The 22,829-nt window shown below is 38.1% G+C and overlaps 1 protein-coding gene across 3 annotated transcripts in view; it reads right to left on the minus strand.

Moving 5' to 3' along the window:
• Nucleotides 1–13,791: 13,791 nt before the first annotated feature.
• LOC132398021 (ubiquitin carboxyl-terminal hydrolase 12) overlaps nt 13,792–22,829 on the minus strand; it is a 46,385-nt gene continuing 37,347 nt past the window's right edge. For 2 of the 3 annotated variants that reach the window (XM_059976924.1, XM_059976925.1), the window contains one exon: nt 13,793–17,752. In XM_059976924.1, coding sequence (XP_059832907.1) covers nt 17,651–17,752 — 102 coding nt within the window. In that variant the 3' untranslated portion in view covers nt 13,793–17,650. Of the gene's footprint in view, nt 17,753–22,829 lie in introns of all 3 variants that reach the window. The other variant, XM_059976923.1, reaches the window with a different exon arrangement.

Here is a 22,829-nt window from a genome sequence, read left to right on the forward strand (position 1 = left end):
TTTTTTATTTTACAAGAGGTCCGTTTAAGAGTCTTATAAAAGTGGGATAGAAGCTGTCCTTGTCTGGTGATCTGTGTCTCAAACTTTTGTCTTATGGAAAGGGAGAAAAGAGAGAATGAGCAGGGTAGAGGGGTGTTGTGTATGTGACCAGTTAGACAACAAAACTATAAATAAAAAACACTAGAGACTGGAGCTAAGTTAACAGGGTTCTTTTTAACTTACAGAACCCGCACTGAACACATATATACAGATCAATATGCACCTAATAGTACATGCTCAATAATGTGTTACTACGACATAAAATAGTCCCATAATATATAGTAGGCTATATGGTACACTCCTCCCCTGTTATTTTAAAAGTGTATCAACTGTTTTTTTCTCTGGGGCACTACACTAAACAAATACTGTATGTGTATCCTTAATATACAAATGCCCACCAACTGCTTAATTAGTAAGTTAATAATAAGGAATTATAACAAAGTAACATAATAATAATTATTATTACAATAATTAGAACTGAAGTCTCTGGCGGAGACTTGGCCTCTGGCCTCTGGCCTCTCCGCATATCTCTGCCCTGCAACGTTTGCTTTGGGGAATTAGTCTCCACTGGTACGTCAGGCGGGTTCTCCGCACTGATGACAGGTTTATCTGTGGGCGAGGCTGATGTGGTCACATCAGGAGTGTTTGCTTCTATGTCATGGGAGTCCAGGCAAGGTGTTGTTAAGTTTTTCACCTGAGCATTCAGGATTTGATCCACATGACGTCTCCATATGTTCTCTCCCACCTGTACTCTATACATCAGTGCCCTAATAGTGCATGCTCAATAACGTGTTACTACAACACAAAATAGTCCCATATTATACAGTAGGGTATATGATACAAGGGGGACTTTGATTATGTTGTCTGCTTTCATGGGACAGGGGGGAGCATAGACAGAGCCAGTGAACGGGCGGCTGGTTTTCATGATGGACCGGACCGTGTTCACCATAATTTGCAATTTCTTGTGGCCTTGAGAAAAAAGTTGTCAAACAGAAGATGTTATCAGCAGATCGGGCAGCATACGTGACTAAACAGATAACATTTCAGGGCAAGACCTGATAAAGGGTCTTAGCCCAAAACATTGGCTGCTTATTCCTCTCCATAGATGCTGCCTGACCTGCTGACTTCCTCCAGCATTTTGTTTGTGTTGATGAAGGGTTTCGGCCCAAAACGCCAACTGTTTACTCGTTTCCATAGATGCTGCCTGGTCTGCTGAGTTCCTCCAGCATTTTGTGTGTGTTGCTTGGATTTCCAGCATCTGCAGACTTTCTTGTCTTTTTGTTTGTATTGCTCTGGATTTCCAGCAACTGTTGAATCTCGTGTGTTTATAAACAGAGGAGTTTTATCTGTTTAACTGGGAACTTGAACTTATAGCATTTTTAATCTATATTTGTATCTACATAATTGATTTAGTTGTACTTACATCATATCATAATATTCAGGTATTTGGAAGAGTCTGGCTATTTATTAATATTATCTTGGTTTTTGGCATGAGGGAGCAAGAGAAGTTGCTAATCCTTATCTTTGGCAACTACCATCTCCAGATTGGGTGGTCTGGAAACAAGTCAAAGAGCATTAAAATGATGACTACAGGCAATAAAAAGATGGATTCAAAACAAATTAACATTTTGAGATCTGACGAAGAAACAAAAAGTGCTGAATGTACTTGACTGGTCAGGCAATGTTTGTCAGAGTGTGTTGAGTAACTCCTGTTTCATGTCTGATTTCCATATCTGAATTTATCTCCTTTTTGACAATTTGAGATCTCACAAGGTCAAATTTAGGGTGTACCAATTCATGTCTAAATGAACTCTTATACGGGGGGGGGGTGGGTTTGGCCACATACTTACACAAGACTAGAATATATTGATCATCCTTAATTGTCTTAGAGGTTATTTCTCAAACCTGGTTAATCTATGTGATAGAAATATTCTGCCGTGCTGTTTACTAAGGTGTTCCAATATTCTTGCCCAGTGACAAAAGGAATACGATGTACTTCTGAGCCAGAGTGTTACTGCTATGTTGCAATCCTGAACATGTTTGATCTTACATTCAAGAGAAAATCTGCAGATGCTGGAAATCCAAGCAACACACACAAATTGCTGATGGAACTCAACAGGCCAGGCAGCATCTATGGAAAAGAGTACAGTCGATGTTTATACAGAACAAAAGCGCTGTTGAATCCTTGATCTATTGCTGCAGGGTATCTTGCGGCATACTCTGTAGCCACAGCTCCCCTGTGATAAAGTTACTGAAGTGAACAGTGGGTAGGAATTTCTTTCTGAGATAAAATTCCTTCTATGATTTCCTATCCTTTATTGTAGCAGACTCATAGTAGCTAAGAGCGACTCAACATATAGTACTACATTAAAAGCGACACATGGTGCATCAGTGCAACATATGTACAAAGTGGGAGTTGGCTTCAGGATCAGAATTTTCAGTCTGGTTATCATCTACATATTCCATGAAATTTGTTGTTTTGTGGCTGCTGTGCAGTGCAAGACATATAAGTTCTCATAAATTACAAAAATTGAATAATAAATTGTGCAAAAGAGGAATAGTGAGGCAGTGTTAATGGATTCATGGGCTGTTCAGAAATCTGATGGCACAGGGGGAGAAGCTGTTCTTAAAACTTTGAGTGTGCATCTTCAGGATTGTGTCCCTTCTCCCTGGTGGCACATCGTATGTAGTGAGGGTCATGGCTGCCAACTTTTGAGGCTCCAGCTTTTGAAGATGTCCTTGATGATGCTTATGATGGAGGTGACAACCCTCTACACTCTCTTTTGACTGGATTGACTCTCCATACCCCCAACTCCAGAGGGTGCCATGGTAGCAAAGGGGTTAGTGTGATACTCTTACAGTTCAGGAAGTTCTGGAGATTGGAGTTCAATTCTGTAAGGACCCTATGCAATCTCCCCATGGAATGCATGGGTTTTCCCTGGGTGTTCTGGTTCTCCCCACCATCACAGTCCAAAGGCATACTGGGTAAGTTAATTGGCCATTATAAATTGTCCCATGATTAGACCATAAGATATAGGAGCAGTATTAGGACATTTGGCCCATTGACTCTGCTCCACCATTTCATCATGGCTGATCTCGTTGTCTTTTCAGCCCTAATCTGCCTTCTCCCCATATCCCTTCAAGTCCTGACCAATCAAGAATTTATCAAACTCTTTCTTGCATTCACATAAAGTCTTGGCCTCCACAGTTGCCAGTGGCAAAGAATTCCACAGATTCACCACTCTTTGGCTAAAGAAATTTTTCCTCATTTCTGTTCTAAAAAGATGCTTCTGTATTCTGAGGCTGTGTCCTCTGGTCTTAGACTCTCCCTCCATAGGAAACAACCTCTCCACATCCACCCTTTCAAGGCCTTTCCCTATTTGATAGGTTTCAATGAGGTCACCCCTTATTCTTCTGAAAATTCCACTGAATACAGGCCCAGAGCCATCCAACGCTCTACATATGACAACCCATTCAATCCTGGAATCATTTTCTAAACCCTCCTTTTAAATAGGTTCATTGGATTTCAGATTTCAGATTCAGTTTACTGAAATTTAGAAACCACAAATGCAATGCAGTTAAAAAATGTGACAACATTCCCCCAGAATGATATCACAAAAGCATATGACAAAACAGACTACACCAGAAAATCCACATAACATTTGTCAATCCCCAATCCAGAGTCCGGAGAGGCTGCTGCGTATTAATATCGCGCTACCGTTTTTGCGCGTTCCCCGGAAAGGAGCTCCAAATCCACCAGACAAACAAGACCAAAAACTAAAGCTACAAGACCTGCACAAAACTACATAGTTACAACAGCGCAAACAATAGCATAATTGATTAAAGAAAAACAGACTATGGGCACAGTAAAAATAGTCCAAGATGTTAAAGGACTTGGCAGGGTTGCTGGGGCAGCATGGCTTGAGGGGCCAGTAAGGCCTAGTCCAAGCTGTATCGTTAAATAAAATTTAAAAACTCAGTCATTGCCTACTAATTTGCATATCAGCATTTCATTCAACATTTTAAAACATGAAAATGTTTTCAATCCCAAGAGAATAATCCCAAAACATAACTTTGTATTGGTATCAAGATTGATACAGGTTATTCGATTATTGTGGTAGGATTTTTTTTCATATTTACTTCCATTTTTGTTAATAGCATTTTAATCACATCACATAAATAGTTACTGTTTCTGACAGCAGCGCCACATTTTATCATTAAGAAAACAGAATAATAATTGATTTATAAAATGTAATCTATCCATGCAGGCTTTGAGAATGATACTGGAAATTGAAGCATTAATTTATGGTATATTATTTTATTTCTCTTGATTGCTGATCCCAAAATGCTTCAACTGATCTCAATCAATTACAACCGAGAATGTTGTATTTTTACGTGTACTAAAAAAAAAGATATTTAGGTATGATATTTGAAATACACATCTTTATGAACTGAAATACAAGAACCTAAATCATATTCATCTGAAGTTAAGCATAGTGGTGCTATTACTTGCAGAAGTGTGTCACCGAAGTGCATATTCGGGTTAGGCTTTTCACTTCATACACTATTTGCTAGAATTTGACCTTAAACTCTCTCCATTCCTTTATTTCCTTCTCACGTTGTCTGTGCTGCTTATTTCCTACCTGCCTTAGCAACTGATATTCTAAGGAAATGTCACCAAACGGAACTTTAAACTCAACCTCTCCTTCCATTGAAACAGCTGAGAATTTACAGAACTTTCTTGTTTTCAATTTAATGGAACATCTGTAAAGTGCTGGATTTTTCAGCTTTGTGTTGTTACAGGTGTAGACTTGACTGTTCTATGCATCACCTTCCATTTCTCCCGGGGAGCTATCCAGTGGCCTGTTTATGTCATCCTAAATAAGAGATCCATCGAGTGCATCATTCACCCTGTAGCACTACTCTCAGAGAATGTAAAGGTTTCTAGTTCATCTTTAGATTTAAAACATTGTGCTGAACATTGCTGAAGTTTGCAAGTAGTTCTAACTGAAACTGATACGAGCCCTGGATTTTTGTGCTTGTGATTTGACAAACCTGGTTTAGGATCAGAAATATCATGTAAGAATATGTATAATTTTAGTAAATTATAAATTATTTGGGTTAATTATTTGGTATTTAATTGCCTTTGATATCAGAGATATTTAATAATTATTAACACAAGAAAACCAACCGATTCAATTCAAATATAAGATTATTAAGGGATTGGACACGCTAGAGGCAGGAAACATGTTCCCGATGTTGGGGGAGTCCGGAATCAGAGGCCACAGTTTAAGAATAAGGGGTAGGCCATTTAGGTCGGAGTTGAGGAAAAACTTTTTCACCAAGAGGTTGCAGATCTGTGGAATGCTCTGCCCAGAAGGCAGTGGAGGCCAATTCTCTGGATGCTTTCAAGAAAGAGCTAGCTAGAGCTCTAAAAGATTGCGGAGTCAAGGGATATGGGGAGAAGGCAGGAACGGTGTACTGATTGTGGATGACCAACTACGATCACAGTGAAAGGCGGTGCTGGCTCGAAGGGCTGAATGGCCTACTCCTGCACCTATTGTTTATAAATGTAAACCCAGTCATCTTGCAGTACTATAATGAACAACTAGGGCTTACTGACAAATTTGAGATCAGAATTGTACTACTGAGTTCTCACAGAATGCATTTTAAAGCATTTTTGTTTTTTCAATTACAATTCATTATAATTAATCAAAATGTTGACGTTCTTTGAGCATTCTTTTTTCTGCTTTGCCCTCACTCTGTCTGCATGGGTGCTGCCTCTACAAAAGCCATGCTGTTCACAGGAATGTGACCTGTCCTCTGCAGATTCTGCAATGTCACCGACAATTATCATCACCAAAGCCCTGACCGAGGATGCTCGAGGCACATCCCTGGCTTTGCTGAAAATTGTCAGCTATATCAGACAATTTGCAATGCACAGTTGCATTAAGCAGGTCACTGATAAATTCACTCTTTATCGCATTCCCCATCAGCAACCTGCATTTTTGCCATACCACCATTCCCTAAAGCCTGGGACCTGATTAGAAACCTGATTTTTCAGAAACCAACATTTTCATCTGGCTCTCAACACAACACTGTGGGCTTCTAATCTCAAAAACAGCTCCAGTCGTGCAATGCCATGTAGAGACAAGGTGGGGCAGTGACCTATTTAAGTCCATGCTTGCTATTCAAACAGCAGTAAAGACATCTTTTATTTTTAAACATCTGTACCTGCCTTCATAAACATAAGAGAGTTTGCAGATGCTAGAACTCCAGGACAACTTATGCACAGAATGCTGGAGGAGCTCAGCAAGCCAGAAAAGCATTTATGACGGGGAATAATTGATGATGAACATTAATTTCTCCAGCTTCTAGCAATTTCTCCCCCTTTTTTCATTCTTCATTTTGGTTACCTTCTCACCGCTTCTCTTTTCCTCACCTCCCTTAGGTTCTCATCTTCCCACCCTTTTTTCCATGGTCCTCACCGATCATATTCCTTCATCTTCAGCCTGTTCCCTCCCAGCTTCTTACTTCATTCCCTCTTCCTCACTTTCTTGTACTGGCTTCTGCCCTGTTCCCTTAGATTTTTGATGAAAGGTCCTGACTATTCATTCCCTTCATAGGTACTCCCAAACTGCTTAGTTCTTCCAGCATTTTGAGCATTTCTCAGTTACTTTTTTCAGGAAGAAATCCCAGATGCCTGCCTTTGGCTACTCTCTTTACCTACAATTGCTGCATAAACATCATCTCCCTCCCTAAAGACCGATGTATGGTACAACAAAACTTCCTTTCCAGCAAATATTCAACAGTAGATTGCTTATAAAACCTACAGCTAACATTTTTGCAGTGCTGTGAATCATTTTCTTGTGTTCCTGTTGTCAATCAGATATTACTGCAGCTCATACTGTCTGTTTATTCCCCAGCCATTCACCCACCACAGCCATAAGAAACATAACAGGTTCCAAAGGATCAAGTACAAATTTGGGGAATTTCAGGTGACATTTTCAGAAAACAAAATTCACTGTATCTTGACTTGGACGGGAGTTTTGGCGAGGAGGCTGGACAGTACAGACATATCTCTCTGAACCAGGATATTTCAGGACTGAGAATAATTTATCAAATAATTATATCAAAATATACTGAACAGAAACAACAAAAAGAATCACTCTGGATGATGTGGATGAGCGTGTTCCCACAAAATCATTTTGTTTTCCCCTACCAGAAGTTCTGAATGAACAAAGTGATCTGCAGTCTTTTGCCGCCTAAAATGGTGCTGTTCAAGTCTGGTGACCAAAATGCAAGTGGTCCAGGTATAAACTTCAGAAAACCATCTCACATGCAGAGTGGTCATTCCAGACCAAACTTGAACCACAGAAGGATTCTTGACAGCTGTGACAGGGCTTGAATGCTATCACCTCTACAAAGGAAAACCAACTTACATATGGGACAAGGTGAGATGAACTAAATCCCCGTTATTCATGTTTTGACTGACAGAACATGAGGCACATGCAAAAACTCTTACAGCTCTCAACAACCCTGCAGTTTCAATATTGAGGCCAACATAAGAGCATCCTACAGGAGGGGGAACCCATGAAAAGTATCTGGCCTAGAAAGTGTACCTATCTGAGTACTGAAGACATGGTGCTCAACTGCCTGGAGTGTTTACTGACATCCTTAATATCTCACACCGGCATCTGTGATACCCACCTGCTTCAAGCTTGCTTCAATCAAATCAGTGCTCAGGAAGAATGTGGTAACTTGCCTCAATGGTTATCATTCAGTAACACTTACATCTACTGTGATGAAGTGCTTTGAGAGGTTGGTCATGAAGCATATCAACTCTTGCCCGAGGAGTGGCTTGGATTGGCTCCAATTTGCCTACCATCAAGACAGGTTAACAGGAGATGCTATTTCATTAGCTCATCTTTCACCCTTGGAACTTCTGGATTTCCAGATTAACATCTGCCGGACGATGTTCTACGAGTCTGTGGTGGCCAGTGCTATCATGTTTGCTGCTGTGTGCTGGGGCAGCAGGCTGAGGATAGCAGACACCAACAGAATCAACAAACTCATTCGTAAGGCCAGTGATATTGTGGGGGTGGAACTGGACTGACGGTGGTGTCTGAAAAGAGGATGCTGTCCAAGTTGCATGCCATCTTGGACAATGTCTCCCATCCACTCCTTAATGTACTGGTTAGGCACAGGAATACGTTCAGCCAGAGACTCATTCCACTGAGATGCAACACTGAGAGTCATAGGAAGTCATTCCTGCCTGAGGCCATCAAACTTTACAACTCCTCCCTCAGAGTGTCAGATGCCCTGAGCCAATAGGCTGGTCCTGGACTTAATTCCACTTGTAATAATTTACTTATTATTATTTAATTATTTATGGTTTTATATTGCTATATTTCTACACTATTCTTGGTTGGTGCAACTGTAATGAAACCCAATTTCCCTCGGGATCAATAAAGTATGTCTGTCTGTCTGTCAGTGAAGATTCTCTCCTTAACTATAACTCTTCATTCAATACAATAATCACCCAAAAACTAATCAATAAGCGCATGATCTAGGCTTCATTACCTCCTTGTGCAACTGGATTCTCAATTTCCTTACTGACAGACCCCAGAATGGCAACATCTCCTTTGCAAACACCATCAACATAGCTGTACAAGACCATGTGCCTAGTCCCCTGCTCTACTCACTTTATACTAATAACTATGAGGCTAAGTACTTCAATGCTACATTCAAGTTTGCTGATTATACTACTGTTGTTGGCCAAATCAAAGAAGTGACAAATTGAAATACTGGAGTGAGATTGAAAATCTGGCTGAATGGTGCCACAATAACAATCTCTCACTCAACGTTAGCAAAATCAAGGAGTTGATTACTGGCTACCGGAGGAATAAACTTGGGGTCCATGAGTCAGTCCTCTTTAGGGGAATGGAGGCAGTATCTTTAAATTTATTTGTATTTGTTTGAGGATCTGCACATTAGAAGTCTGTGCGGGTTCAGCATGTCATCTAAATCACTCACAAACTTCTACAGATGCACAGTGGAGAGTATCCTGACTGGTTGCGTTATGTGAACAAGGTCACTGGAGAGATAATGGAGTTAGTGGATATAGAAGAGTTTTATTCAGCAAAAACAAGCAACGGGCATCATATTGAGACACTCTTTGAAGAAGAGGCCTGCCTGACCCAAGTATTATATGAAATTTTTATATGTGAAAGATCAAAGGTAATTCTACAGCTACAATGTATCTACAATGCTTACTTAGAATTACATATAGTTTTCAAACACCTCCCTCTTCGTACCCACACTCCAGACACCCAGAATGTATGTTAATTCCTACCGACTCTGGATCGCATTCCTGCACATGCAGGCTTCTGTGGTCAAGTGGAAGACCATTGTTCAGAGCTGTGTTTTAAATTCAAACTACAATCCATGCTCAGGTTTGAAGACCGGCTATGATTAAAATAATTGTTTCCTGTATACCATAACTCCAGAATATGTCCTAACATTTGCATCACAGCCCGGTATGAAAAAACCCTGCAAAAAGTAATGGATATAGACAAATCAAACACAGGAAAAGACCTCTTCACCATTGAGCACATCCATCAAGAAAGCAGTATCCATCATCAAAGACCCCCATCATCCTTGCCATGCTCTCTTCTTGCTACTGCCATCAGGAAGGAGGTACAAGAGCATTAGGTTCTATATCAACAGGTTCAGGAAGTTATTACCCTTCAACCATCAATGTGGAAAACTTCATTCACCTCAACACTGGACTTATTCCATAAACGAAGGAATTACTTTCAAGGACTCTGCAACTCATGGCCTCAATGTTTTATTACTCACTATTATTTGCTTTTTTTGTGATGTGGCCTTTCAGTGATATTATTATTCTATTATGGATTTATTGAGTATACCCCCAAGAAAATGAATGAACTTTAAGATGAAAGGTCTCAACAAATCATCAGCTGTTCATTTACCTCTATGGATGCTGCTTGACCCCTTTATTTCCGTTAGCAAATCGTTTTTTGTTGTTCCAGAATTCAGCATCTCATGCCTCCAAAAAGATGTATATTGTCATTTTAAAAACACATTGATTTTTGCTTTTATATTGCTTGACTAGTTGCCTTATGTGTGATATACAATCACCAGAAATTCAGTGAAGATATTATTCAACTCTAATAGCAGCAAGACCTTTACTACATTCTTCACAGCTACATTGTGCAAAGGCAATATTAAAGGGGTTTGATATTCAATTTATATTTGCCTTCCTTAAGGTGAAAATGAGTTGAATATTGTTTCAGCTAAATTGTTCATAGAATATACATTAGTTACAAACAAAATAATCAGTGTTCAGATTTTTCACTGTGGATTAGAATCAGAATGAGGTTTAGTAACACTGCAATGTCATGAAATTTGTTGCTTTGCAGCAGTAGTACAGTGAAATAAGTAATTAAAAACTAATTAGAATAATATATACTCTATATTATAAATATGTAGTGTAAAAAAAAGTGAGGTAGTGTGCATTGCCATTGTCTGTTCAGGGTTCATTGTCTGTTCAGAAATCTGATAGTGGAGGGGATGATGTCCCTAAAACTCTTGAGTATGTGTCTTTAGGCTCTGAAACTTCCTCTTTTATGGTAGCAATGAGACGAGGGCACACTCAAGGAGACTGAGGATCTTTAATGATGGATGCCACTTTTTGAAGATGTCCTCGATTCTGGGGAGACTAGTGCCCAAGATGGAGCTGGCTAATTTTACAACTTTATTCAGCTTTTTACAATCCTGTGCAGGGGACCCTCCATACCAGTGAGGCAGCCAGTTAGAATGCTCTCCACTGTACATCTGTAGAAAATTGTTAAGGTCTTGGTACTCCTAATTAAATATAGCTACTTTCATGACTTCTTTGTAACTGTATTAATATGCTGATTTTATTGCAAAACATTCAAAACCAAAATCATGCCACCAAAGATAATTGCCCTCAGCACTATATCCATCAGAACTTTCAAATAGCATTATACTCAGTACCCTTTTCAATGGGGAGAATGCTTGTATGGATAGCAACCAATCCTGGATCTCAGGGATTGCAATTGACTTGGGCTCTCAACTACAGCAGCCTAAGTACATTCTTCTTACATTTCTTGACCGATAGTGAGAAACATCTGGGGAAAAATGGAACGGAGATCGTCTGCGGCACAATGTTAACTGTGTCACAGCCTAGCAGGCAGGTTGCACCAGATTTTCCTGAAAGAGGACGTCTCCTATGATAGTATATCAAGTATTTAGCGACTGCAACTAGAAGACAGAAAATACTTTTAGTTCATAGATGGAATGTATCTTTGCTTCTCCTGCAGATGTAGCAAAGAATGTGGCAACAACATCATAAGACCAATTATGAAAGCTGCCTGAAGGTGATTGTTAAGTCAGGTAAAACATTCCTGAGTGCATTAGCCCATAAACAAACTTTGAAAGTTATTTTGTCTAGTAGCTTCCAAGATGTTTTGATCTTTATGTGCACCACCTCTGACTCTTCCTTTCCTGGATCACTCTGATCTTTTTCAGAGAAGAGAAACAAATTTCTATTACCAAGCTGACCGTCTCCCATAGCTACAGTTGCAAGAAAATGTCTGTGAACCTTCTGCAAATACCTGGTTTTCTGCATTAATTATTCATAAAATGTGATCTGATCTTCATCTTCGTCACAATAGACAAACACAATCTGTCCAAATTAGCAACACACAAACAATTGTACTTTTTGTGTCTCTATTGAATACATTGTTAGATCATTTACAGTCCAAGCTGGAAAAAGTATGTAAAGCCTTGTGTTTAATAACTGGTAGACCTCCTTTAACAGCAATAGCCTCCACAAGCGTTTCCTGTAGCTGCTGATCAGACATGCACAATGATGATTTTTAGAATAATGAATTTTAGACCATTTTTTCTCTAACTTCCCAGATATTGTTATCAAGACATAAATCCTAACATCACATTACTAGTTTTAGACTCTTTGCCCTATCCATAACTCCACCACCCTTTTTTGCAACTTGAAACTAAACTGATTTCCCTCCTTCCTCATTCTCACAGGTCTTTGGACTGAATGCTAATTGACAATAGACAATAGGTGCAGGAGTAGGCCATTCAGCCCTTCAAGCCAGCACCATCATTCAATGTGATCATGGCTGATCATCCACAATCAATACCCCGTTCCTGCCTTCTCCCCATATCCCTTGACTCTGCTATCTTTAAGAGCTCTAACTCTTTCTTGAAAGCATCCAGAGAATTGGCCTCCACTGCCTTCTGAGGCAGAGCATTCACAACTCTCAACTCTCCACAACTCTCTGGGTGAAAAAGTTTTTCCTCAACTCTGTTCTAAATGGCCTAGCCCTTATTTCTTAAACTGTGTGGCCTCTGGTTCTGGACTCCCCCAACATCGGGAACATGTTTCCTGCCTCTAGCTTGTCCAATCCCTTAATAATCTTATATGTTTCAATCAGATCCCCTCTCATCCTTCTAAATTCCAGTGTATACAAACCCAGTCGCTCCAATCTTTCAACATATGACAGTTCCACCATCCCGGGAATCAACCTCGTGAATTTACGCTACACTCCCTCAATAGCAAGAATGTCCTTCCTCAAATTTGGAGACCAAAACTGAACACAATACTCCAGGTGTGGTCTCACCAGGGCCCTGTACAGCTGCAGAAGGACCTCTTTACTCCTATACTCAATTCCTCTTGTTATAAAAGCCAGCATGCCATTAGCTTTCTTCACTGCCTGCTGTACCTGCATGCATTTCCTTTTTGCACAGATGGTACATGGCTTGCTTAGATCTTTTGCCTTTATTTCAGAATTCCAGCATCTGCAATTTTATTTCGATTTTTGAGTTAAAAGTGGCACCCAGCTAACTGAACTGCACATTAGTGGTAAATTTGCAAACAGCAGTAGCACAGACTTACTTAAGACCCCGTGCTAAGTACATACTACAATTTTTCTTTTGCAGTCATAAGAGGAACCATGGTTAAGCCCGTATCTGTAAGTGCTTATGGGTATACTGTAAGTCTTACAAGTGACATTGAACTCGTCTTCCGTTCTATTAACTTGTTGCCAATATCACCTATTTCATGCAACACCATGATAAAGCAATCAATCATCAGCGATAGGTGGTGCTCTTTAAGTAGCGTCAAGAAGAAAGAAAATCATACAAAGCCCCACCAGAAGGAAAGAAACATAATCCACTAATGTCCCAGCCAGACCTTTAAGTTCAATTTCAAGAATTTTTTTCCTACATTTTTATTTCGATCCTATTTGCTGTTAGGGCCTGTTTTAAGTTGTACATTAAAAGACAAAGTTAATCAACAATATTAAAAATCTAGGGAGACATTTTCAGACATCAAGTGGAAAGACAACATACTTCCATGGAACAAAACTGTACTGCTCCTTAGTGATGTCAAGGGCTTGAGAGTGTGAATACTCAAAATAGTAAACAAAAATCATAAAACTTTATTCTAAAATTTTGACTGAAAATTTCAACATTCAATATGCCATTTAAAGAATTAATTTATTCTAAATTTCTTTGTGGGCTTTGTATTATCATCTTTCATAACCTTGAACTATAAACAATGCCTGACATTTAGCCAATATCTAACTAAAAATAAAAGGCAATAGAGACTAAAGCAATTGGTGCTGGAATGTATTGTGCGAATATTCACATGCTCCTACTTTAGTACCAATTAGGAAATTGACAATAGTTTAACATCAGACTACATGAATTTGTATAGTACAGGGATTTCTAAAACTTCAGTAGTCAAGACTGAGCAATTTATTGCAGTTGCAAATGTGGGCATTTATTTATCTCATCATAATGTGATACAAACACATAGGTCAACCAGATTCAAAGAGATGTATACAAAAATGCATCTGGTTTGTGAACAACTGAAAACCAAGTCAAATGACATTTTAAAAGTGTATCAAGTAAAGAAAATAGCTACCCTGATTAACAGCTTTTCACAGTAATAAAGTATTTCAGGCACATTACTGATGTTTAGCCTTGGAAGGAGAATGATGAAAAATAGGTAAACAAAACACTCTCTTTAAGTTTTGTGTTGCCTCATAAATAAACAGGAAACCATTTAAAGAATTATAGCACTTGTATGTGGAAAAATAGACTCAGTTTATTGATATGACCTCTGAATGGAATCCAAGAATTTGGAATAGAAAGAGTTATATATACACAACATATAATGTGGGAACATTGAAGAGTAAAAAAAAACCTTCCACCGAAGACAGATGAGAGAAAACGAATCAAGTATCATGGATCAGTACTAATATTCACTTAAGCTGTCATAATATTGCAAAATGCCTAGTGTATATCCACAGAAAGTCAGATTATGTAAAAGTCTCTCTTTAGAAGTAAGTTCATGGGAAAGAATTGGAAATGCAATACTCCCTTGTGGAATTTTTAAGAGTGGCTATGACTGCTTCATTTCCCTCCAAAGTAAAAACTTAATAGCATTAAAGCTATTTTGAGAAGGATAAAGAGAAATAATTAAGGATTGTTGGTTCATTTTTGGCCTTGTGCCACTGGGAACCACTTAAAATACAGATCAATGTGTTGAAATGATAGTCCATTGTGTTTGATTTAAATAAGCAAAACCAAACTTAGATCACTGCTCAAAAACAAAGCTGCCCAGAATTAAGCATTAACTGATAGACCAACTCAAAAGAAAACACAGTGGCTGATATGAGAAATAAACAAAACTAAATTTTAAATTTTGGATTTTCCTTTACTTTCTACAAAGATTACCATGTGGATAATTTGCCAATGTTGTCACTGCTATAAAGCAAACATTGTTCAAGAGACCTGACAGTTTATTTCAACCTAAGATGTTTATTTTCCTTATAACAAATTGCTAAAAACAAGGAACATGGAGTCATGGAAATAGATTTGATGCATTTAGGTCAGGAAGCATCTGTCAACAGATGATGGTCAATTGGTGTTTCGGGTAGATATTTTAAAAATAAACTATTACACTAAGAAGCTTTTTGCTTTAACATATTCCAATTACACATGCACTTCAACCCCCCCCCCAACTTAAAATGTTTAAATAGCCCTTACCATGCTACACCCAAATTTAGTACCCTTTGATCTTTGCCCTGGCACATCTGTTTTCTCCTGACACTATCTCCACCTATCAACAATCTTCATCAACAAAATTAAATGGCGATTTGACAAATTTATTAAGAAATACAGCAGCCTTCCCAGAAACTCAATCACGAGCCAACAAAACTGACCCTAAAATTTCTCTTCACGAGGTGTCAAAAGCAGTTAAGGTAGTCATGAAGATGCAGTCATCTGAAAATGTTGTGATCTACACTGATCCCTTTGCATTGCCATGCTAATTGCAAGGTCATTGAAGATGTGTTAACTGAAAAATAAATAAAATGTCAACTCAGAAGAATGTACTCACATATTATACAAAAAGAACAACACGATAACAAAGTTTTGCACAACTGCAAATGAGGATTCTGAGTGCACCCGTTTTCTAAGCAGAACCAGGATCTGATGAGAGGATGTCACTTAAGAATATTGCTAAAATTAAAATTGTGATGACTGAAGTTATTATAGACCTTGCATAATATCCACTATCCATTGCTTGTTTATATTTGTTCATGTGAGCATAAAAATAATGTAAACTATTTTCCTCTGGAAAGATTATGGTAAATTAGGTGCTATTAAGTTACACTATTATAAAGCTATGGGACAACTTAAAATCACTTCATTTACCCCATAGCTTTTTAATATTGTGTGGATGTGGCTGTTATTTCCATGAAAACTTTTTTTCTGATTCTATTCAAACAATTCAGGAAAAATATCCCACCTCCAATGATTATCCAAAAACAATATCACCAGGTAATTGTATATGCTGAAAAATATAACAGCAAGTTCTAATAAACCTACTGTAACTAGTCCTGCAATGGTTTTTCCAAGTGCATGATGCAAGTAAGCTAAAAACAGTGTATTTTATTATAGCTGGGTACAATGAGAAGTAATATTAGCCACTGAAGAATCTATATTAATCTCTCTTTTCCTTTGTTAGGATCTTCACTGTTATCACAGAGTAAGGCATGTTAAGAGAAACAACTCTCACTGTAACTCAACATACAGTACACTTGACAGCTAATAATAATTTGAAGCAGTAGAACGTGCTGAAGCTTCACAGGTTTGCATCACATAGTGGCATGGGAAGCTCACACCCTTCCAGTATGGACTTGAGTCAGTTGTTTCTGTTAATGGGCATGGTGCAAGGCACTGAGAGACTAAAAAGGAAGGAACAGAAACAGGAAGGTACAAGAAGCAACTGCTAATTGAAGTCCATTCATTACACCAGAGCCTTAATTGGCCACTTTATAAATACTGCACAGAATCACTTTCGAATTTCTTTTGGACCATGTGTTACCTTTATTCAACACAGGCAGCGTCCTTGGAATACAAGACTGTGTCAAAACACACCTCATAAGTTATGCCTGTTTAGATATTTATAAATCTGTATCAAAAGTGCACTTTGTAACAGGTTTTCAATCTATAATACATCTTGCACAATAGTGTATCCTGCAGGTTTTCAAATCACTTATGTTTTGTTTGTAAAAATGTTGAACCCAATATACAAAATACATGTCTCTAATGACCTGAATAACTTTCCATTACAGTAGCTGACGTTCGTGTTCACAGTGTCATTATTAACACTGTACTTGGCCCACTGGTCACAAGGGAGTGTTCATTTACCAGTTTGTGGGGAAAGAGGGTAGGGAAGAGGATGGGGAGAATTTAAGCTGGTTGGAACTGAGGTGGAGTAAAATAAAAACTGATCAAGGCATTTCCATATTATTTTCAAACTTTTATAGGTATCAAATTTCATTCACTTCTCACAACTTTATATGCATAATCTTGTCTACTTTGTTGCAAGAATCAAAGACTCAGCAGCACCTGGTGTCAAATATAGCCCTCATCATCACCCTAGTTCTACTGCAAGCCAATACGCCTCAGTGCTTCATAAGCATAGAAATTCAATAGTGATAACTGAACCCCCATAATTTGGGGGTAGAAATAATAGAATGCATTCCATTTAAAAAATTAAATCTTAAAGAAAACTTTCAGAATTAGAGTTTTTAAAAATATAATCAATGTTTTGCCATTTCAGAATGTTTTCAATGCTGAAATCAATTGACTTAATACATTAGTAACTAAATAATTTACAGTAGTGTCAAATATGCTTAAAAAAGTCAAATTATATTATTGAAAACTAGTTTAAAAAAAGTTATTGAAAAAAGCAGTTGGACCAACTTGTTTTTTTTTTACACCTAAATTGTGTACAATGATTTTGGAAGATGATACATAGCAACAGGAAGAGAGTGGTAAGGAACACAAATGTCTTGTGCCATCATGCTGTCAGCATACATTCATACTCTCAGCCTGCATACCAAAATATCCTTGCTATTCATTATTCTCTTTAGCTGGTTCCAGTCCCACCACATTAGGAGAGAATCCTGTTGAGAACTAGCTTCCTTCAGGATGACGAGTAATTTGCACTTGAAATTCCTTAGTCCCTTGATTGGTAGAAAAGAATATAACCTGATTCTGAGTTTTTGGAGATGTCTGATGTTAACCCATAGAACTCTTCAATTGCTTGAGCATCTATTTTCTGCAATTTGAAAAGAACATTCAGGTTTAATGTTGAGTATTTCACTACAATGTTCTTGTTTGTTTCACTATTACTTTATTGTTTAGCCATTAAAATATTTCACGAAGAAGCAAAAAGTTAATAGAAACAAATATTATTTTTAGTACTAATAGCTTTTCCAAATGACTTGATAAAAATGATTTAAAACAGGACTTTAATAAATAAGTTTACATTTCATAATTGATATGATTTATAGTTTATGTCATTCAATGCATTCTTAAAACTAAATAACTACAATTCTGGATCTCCCACAGATTAGCTAGTTTAATGCATTAAATAAAAATTACACATTATTAATATTAGCTTAAAAATACTTCTTTTAAAAACCCACTGAAATGGGGGATTCCATACATTGAAAATCTTAAATAAAAACATTAAATACTGGAAGTGCACAGCTCCTTCATATATCCAATACTACAAGTGGAGAAAAAGAAGATGTTACATAGAGAAACTGATAATCAGCAAAATTTTCCGCCCGTCTTCAGGTTGCTGTTGTACAAATTAGATTTACTATAAAATTTGATTTAAGTGTCATTTCTTTTTCTAAATGACTATCAAAACATAATGAGTTAATAAAATATCACAGAAAATCAGTAGTAAGCCTATATATTTTCAGTTTTCTCTTGCATCACATTTTGGTTTCTGGGAATGTTAACACACAGAAGTTCAGCCTTAGAACTGGAGTGTTGAATACTCCACTGTTAAATCCCTCCCACTGCCTGTAAGGAGCTTGTACATTTTCCCCATGACCACGTGGGTTTTCTCCAGGTGCTCCGGTTTCCTCCCACAGTCCAAAGACGTACCAGTTGGTAGGTTAATTGGCCATTGCAAACTGTCCTGTGATTAGGCTGGGGTTAAATTGAGGGATTACTGGATGGCGTGGCTCGAAGGACTGGAGAGTATACTCTGCGTTGGATGTCAATAATAAATACTGATAAAGTAGAGTTGGTAAGTAGCACTGTTTTTATGAATTGAAGTGTATTAAAATTAATTTCAGTAATGACATAAAATACACACTTTTTGGTACTCTTGGCACTAGTAGTCGTGTGACTTTTATATGCCCAAAAAATTTTATTTAGTCAAAAATCAGATATGATTGATGGGGATTTTTTTATGGAATCATAAATTTACAGCTCTGTACCACTTACCAGATTATATCTGTGCTGCTTTTGAATTATATCCTTTGCATCATGCATTATAATGTTCCAGTCAATTCTCTTTTAAAATTACTTATAAGAATAAAATTTGAGTACTTTAAGTCAGAATGTATTTTTTCTATTGAAGTTTCTTATCACCTTCATAACCTCTTACCTGAAGAAAGTAATCCTAAATTTTCCAGTCTTTCTCTGTAAAGGAAATATCCTGGCGCTAATACTTAGACTGCAGGTTGAGTACCGTCATCTGAAAATCCAAAATCCAGAAACCTCCAAAATCTGAAATTTTTTGAGCGCTGACATGACGTCACAAATGGAAAATTCCACAAAGAACTGCAAAAGTTCCCAGTAATGCACCAGACAGTGGGTCTCTGTGCACCAGACAGTCTGAGAAGCGACTTCACATGTAGGTGTACGGTGACAATGAATTTACATTGAACTACTGAATTTAGTTAGGGAAATTTTGAATTTAGTTAGTGAATATTGAATTTAGTTAGACAGAAGTTAGTGAAAAATAGAAAAACACCGCATAAAGTGAAAAATGAGATTTTGATCGTGTATTGAAAGAGTGGATTCAACAGCAGAGTGAAGATACAGTGGCATGCAAAAGTATGGGCACCCCGGTCAAAATTTCTGTTATTGTGAATAGTTAAGTGAGTAGAAGATGAACTGATCTCCAAAAGTCATAAAGTTAAAGATGAAACATTCTTTTCAACATTTTAAGCAAGATGTGTATTATTTTTGTTTTGCACAATTTTAGAGTAAAAAAAAGGAAAGGAGCACCATGCAAAAGTTTGGGCACCCCAAGAGATTTGAGCTTTCAGATAACTTTTACCAAGGTCTCAGACCTTAATTAGCTTGTTAGGGCTATGGTTTGTTCATAGTCATCATTAGTAAAGGCCAGATGATGCAAATTCCAAAGCTTTATAAATACCCTGACTGCTCAGATCTTGTCCCAACAATCAGCAGCCATGGGCTCCTCTAAGCAGCTGCCTAGCACTCTGAAAATTAAAATAAATGATGCCCACAAAGCAGGAGAAGGCTATAAGAAGATAGCAAAGTGTTTTCAGGTAGCCGTTTCCTCAGTTTGTAATGTAATTAAGAAATGGCAGTTAACAGGAACAGTGCAGGTCAAGTTGAGGTCTAGAAGACAAAGAAAACTTTCCACTCGTAGGATTGCTAGAAAGACAAATCAAAAGCCCTGCTTGACTGCAAAAGATCTTCAGGAAGATTTAGCAGACTCTGGAGTGGTGATGCACTGTTCTACTGTGCAGCAACACCTGCACAAATATGACCTTCATGGAAGAGTCATCAGGAGAAAACCTTTTCTGCGTCCTCACCCCAAAATTCAGAAGTTTGCAAAGGAACATCTAAACAAGCCTGATGCATTTGGGAAACAAGTCCTGTGGACAGATGAAGTTAAAATAGAACTTTTTGGCCACAATAAGCAAAGGTATGTTTGGAGAAAAAAAAAGGTGCAGAATTTCATGAAAAGAATACCTCTCCAACTGTTAAGCACAGGGGTGGATTGATCATGCTTTGGGCTTGTGTTGCAGCCAGTGGCACGGGGAACATTTCACTGGTAGAGGGAAGAATGAATTCAATTAAATACCAGCAAATTCTGGAAGAAAACATCACACCGTCTGTAAAAAAGCTGAAGATGAAAAGATGGCTTCTACAACAGGATCATGATCCTAAACACAACTCAAAATCCACAATGGACTACCTCAAGAGGTGCAAGCTGAAGGTTTTGCCATGGCCCTCACAGTCCCCCGACCTAAACATAATCAAAAATCTGCGGCTAGACCTCAAAACAGCAGTGTATGCAAGACGGCCCAAGAATCTCACAGAACTTCCGACAGGTCAGTCCTTGGCCTCCTGTACTGTCACAATGAGGTCACACTCAAAGTTAGAAGAGCCAACTCCTTATTCTACCTGGGTAGCCTCCAACCTGATGGCATGAACATCGATTTCTTGAATATCCAGTATGCACCCCCCCCCCCCATCATTCCCTCTCTCATCTTATCTCCTTACCTGTCCATTACCTCCCTCCCTCTTTACTTTCTTCCATGGCCTTCTGTCCTCTCCTATCAGACTCCCCCTTCTCCAGCCCTGTATCTCTTTCACCAGTTGACTCCCCAGCTCTTTACTTCACCCCACCCCCTCCCAGTTTCATCCATCACTTTGTGCTTCTTCCTCCCTTCTCCCCTCCTTCTTACTCATCTCTTTTTCTCCAGTGACAAAAGGTATTGGCCCGAAAAATCAACTGTACTCTTTTCCTGGCCTGCTGAGTTCCTCTAGCATTTTGTGGGTCTTGCTTGGATTTCCAGCATCTGCAGATTTTCCTTTGTTTGAAATTTTTGAAGCAGCATATCATGTAGCAACAGAGAAATTCATTGATGAGTATTCGAATATTGTTACTGAACAACAGAACAAGTTTAGAATGCTGATTTTTTAAATATATTGCATAAAGCCTAAAAAAGAGTAGAATACAAATACAGTGTACTGTAACTTTGTAATCAAAACATGACATCATAGGTGGAGACAGGGAGCCTGCTGTTGCTTGATACATATATACTCCCGATGCTCCAGTGCTGCTTTTGTTACCCTGCACACACATTTTCACTGTATTAATGCTATGTAATAATTTTTACTGTTAAGTACATATGTGTGATAAACAAGTTAAAGACAAAGACCATTTACCAGTTGCACATAAATTCAGAGTTAGAAATTATAGTGATCCCAAGCTATCTCATTATATATTCCAAAATTCAAAAAAATCCGAAATCCACAACACTTCTAAAAAGCATTTAGTGTAATTGGTACTCGACCTGTAATTAACTTCTGAAAATATTTACCTAACTATTGCTAAGTAGGCAGCTACATGCTTTCCCTCTGTAGAGGATGATGGTAATGGCTTGTACTTATTTCCTTTCAAGTGCAATTGGGACCATTTTTAAAACCATAAAACTGGTAGCAACTATTTTACAACTGGATACCTTTTGCATCTGTGGATCATTCACCATTCCTTCACTATCTTGAGAGTTTTCCATACAATGTTCCAAGAAGAAAATAAATTACATCAGGTCTATATGATATAGAAGCAAAATTAGGCCATTTAACCCATTGACTCTGCTAACTATTGCTAAGTAGGCAGCTACATGCTTTCCCTCTGTAGAGGATGATGGTAATTGACTCTGCTTCACTATCTGTGCTGTCTTTACGACAGTTATTTAGTTTATAATATTTTCGCTTAGTAATTCATTCAATAGTATTTTCTAGTTAGAATTAGAAGTGTTTAAAGTATATTCATTGCATGTAAAATATATCGGCATGCGATGACGTCACATCCGGTTTCGCCGCGTCTTGTGGGAAAATACCGGTTTGAAATTAGCGCGAGGGTGGGGGCTTACCACGAGGCTCACCTGAGCAGAAGTTGTTTTGCAGGCATGAGAAATCACAGTGAGAGCTGGCCAAGCCAGAGTTAATAGATAATCGATATATTGAACTAAGATGTTAATGCCGATCCTGTTAGAAGTAACGACGGTAGATAATGTTTATGCTTTCGTTAGTTAAAGAGTCGCGGATAGTTTGCATGGAAGTGTATTTAAAGTAGTCAATGGAGCAGGTAAACTCTCCCTGTATACTGCACCTTAGTGTAATGTAGTTATAGTCACCTTTGCAAGTATTTACACTTGAAATGTGATATTAAGGAAGGAACAAATACTGTATCAATCTTGTATTGTTTTATCAACAGTTTTCACCATATGTTAATGTGAAGAGTGAACAGTAAATGGTTAATCTTACTGCGATCTGGTTCTTATTAACTGGTTTATCTCGACGTTAAATTCGGCGTTCGTGACACGCGAAGGAGAACGTTACAC

The sequence above is a fragment of the Hypanus sabinus genome, chromosome 8 (genome assembly GCF_030144855.1).
Source record: "Hypanus sabinus isolate sHypSab1 chromosome 8, sHypSab1.hap1, whole genome shotgun sequence".
Taxonomy (NCBI): Eukaryota; Metazoa; Chordata; class Chondrichthyes; order Myliobatiformes; family Dasyatidae; genus Hypanus; species Hypanus sabinus.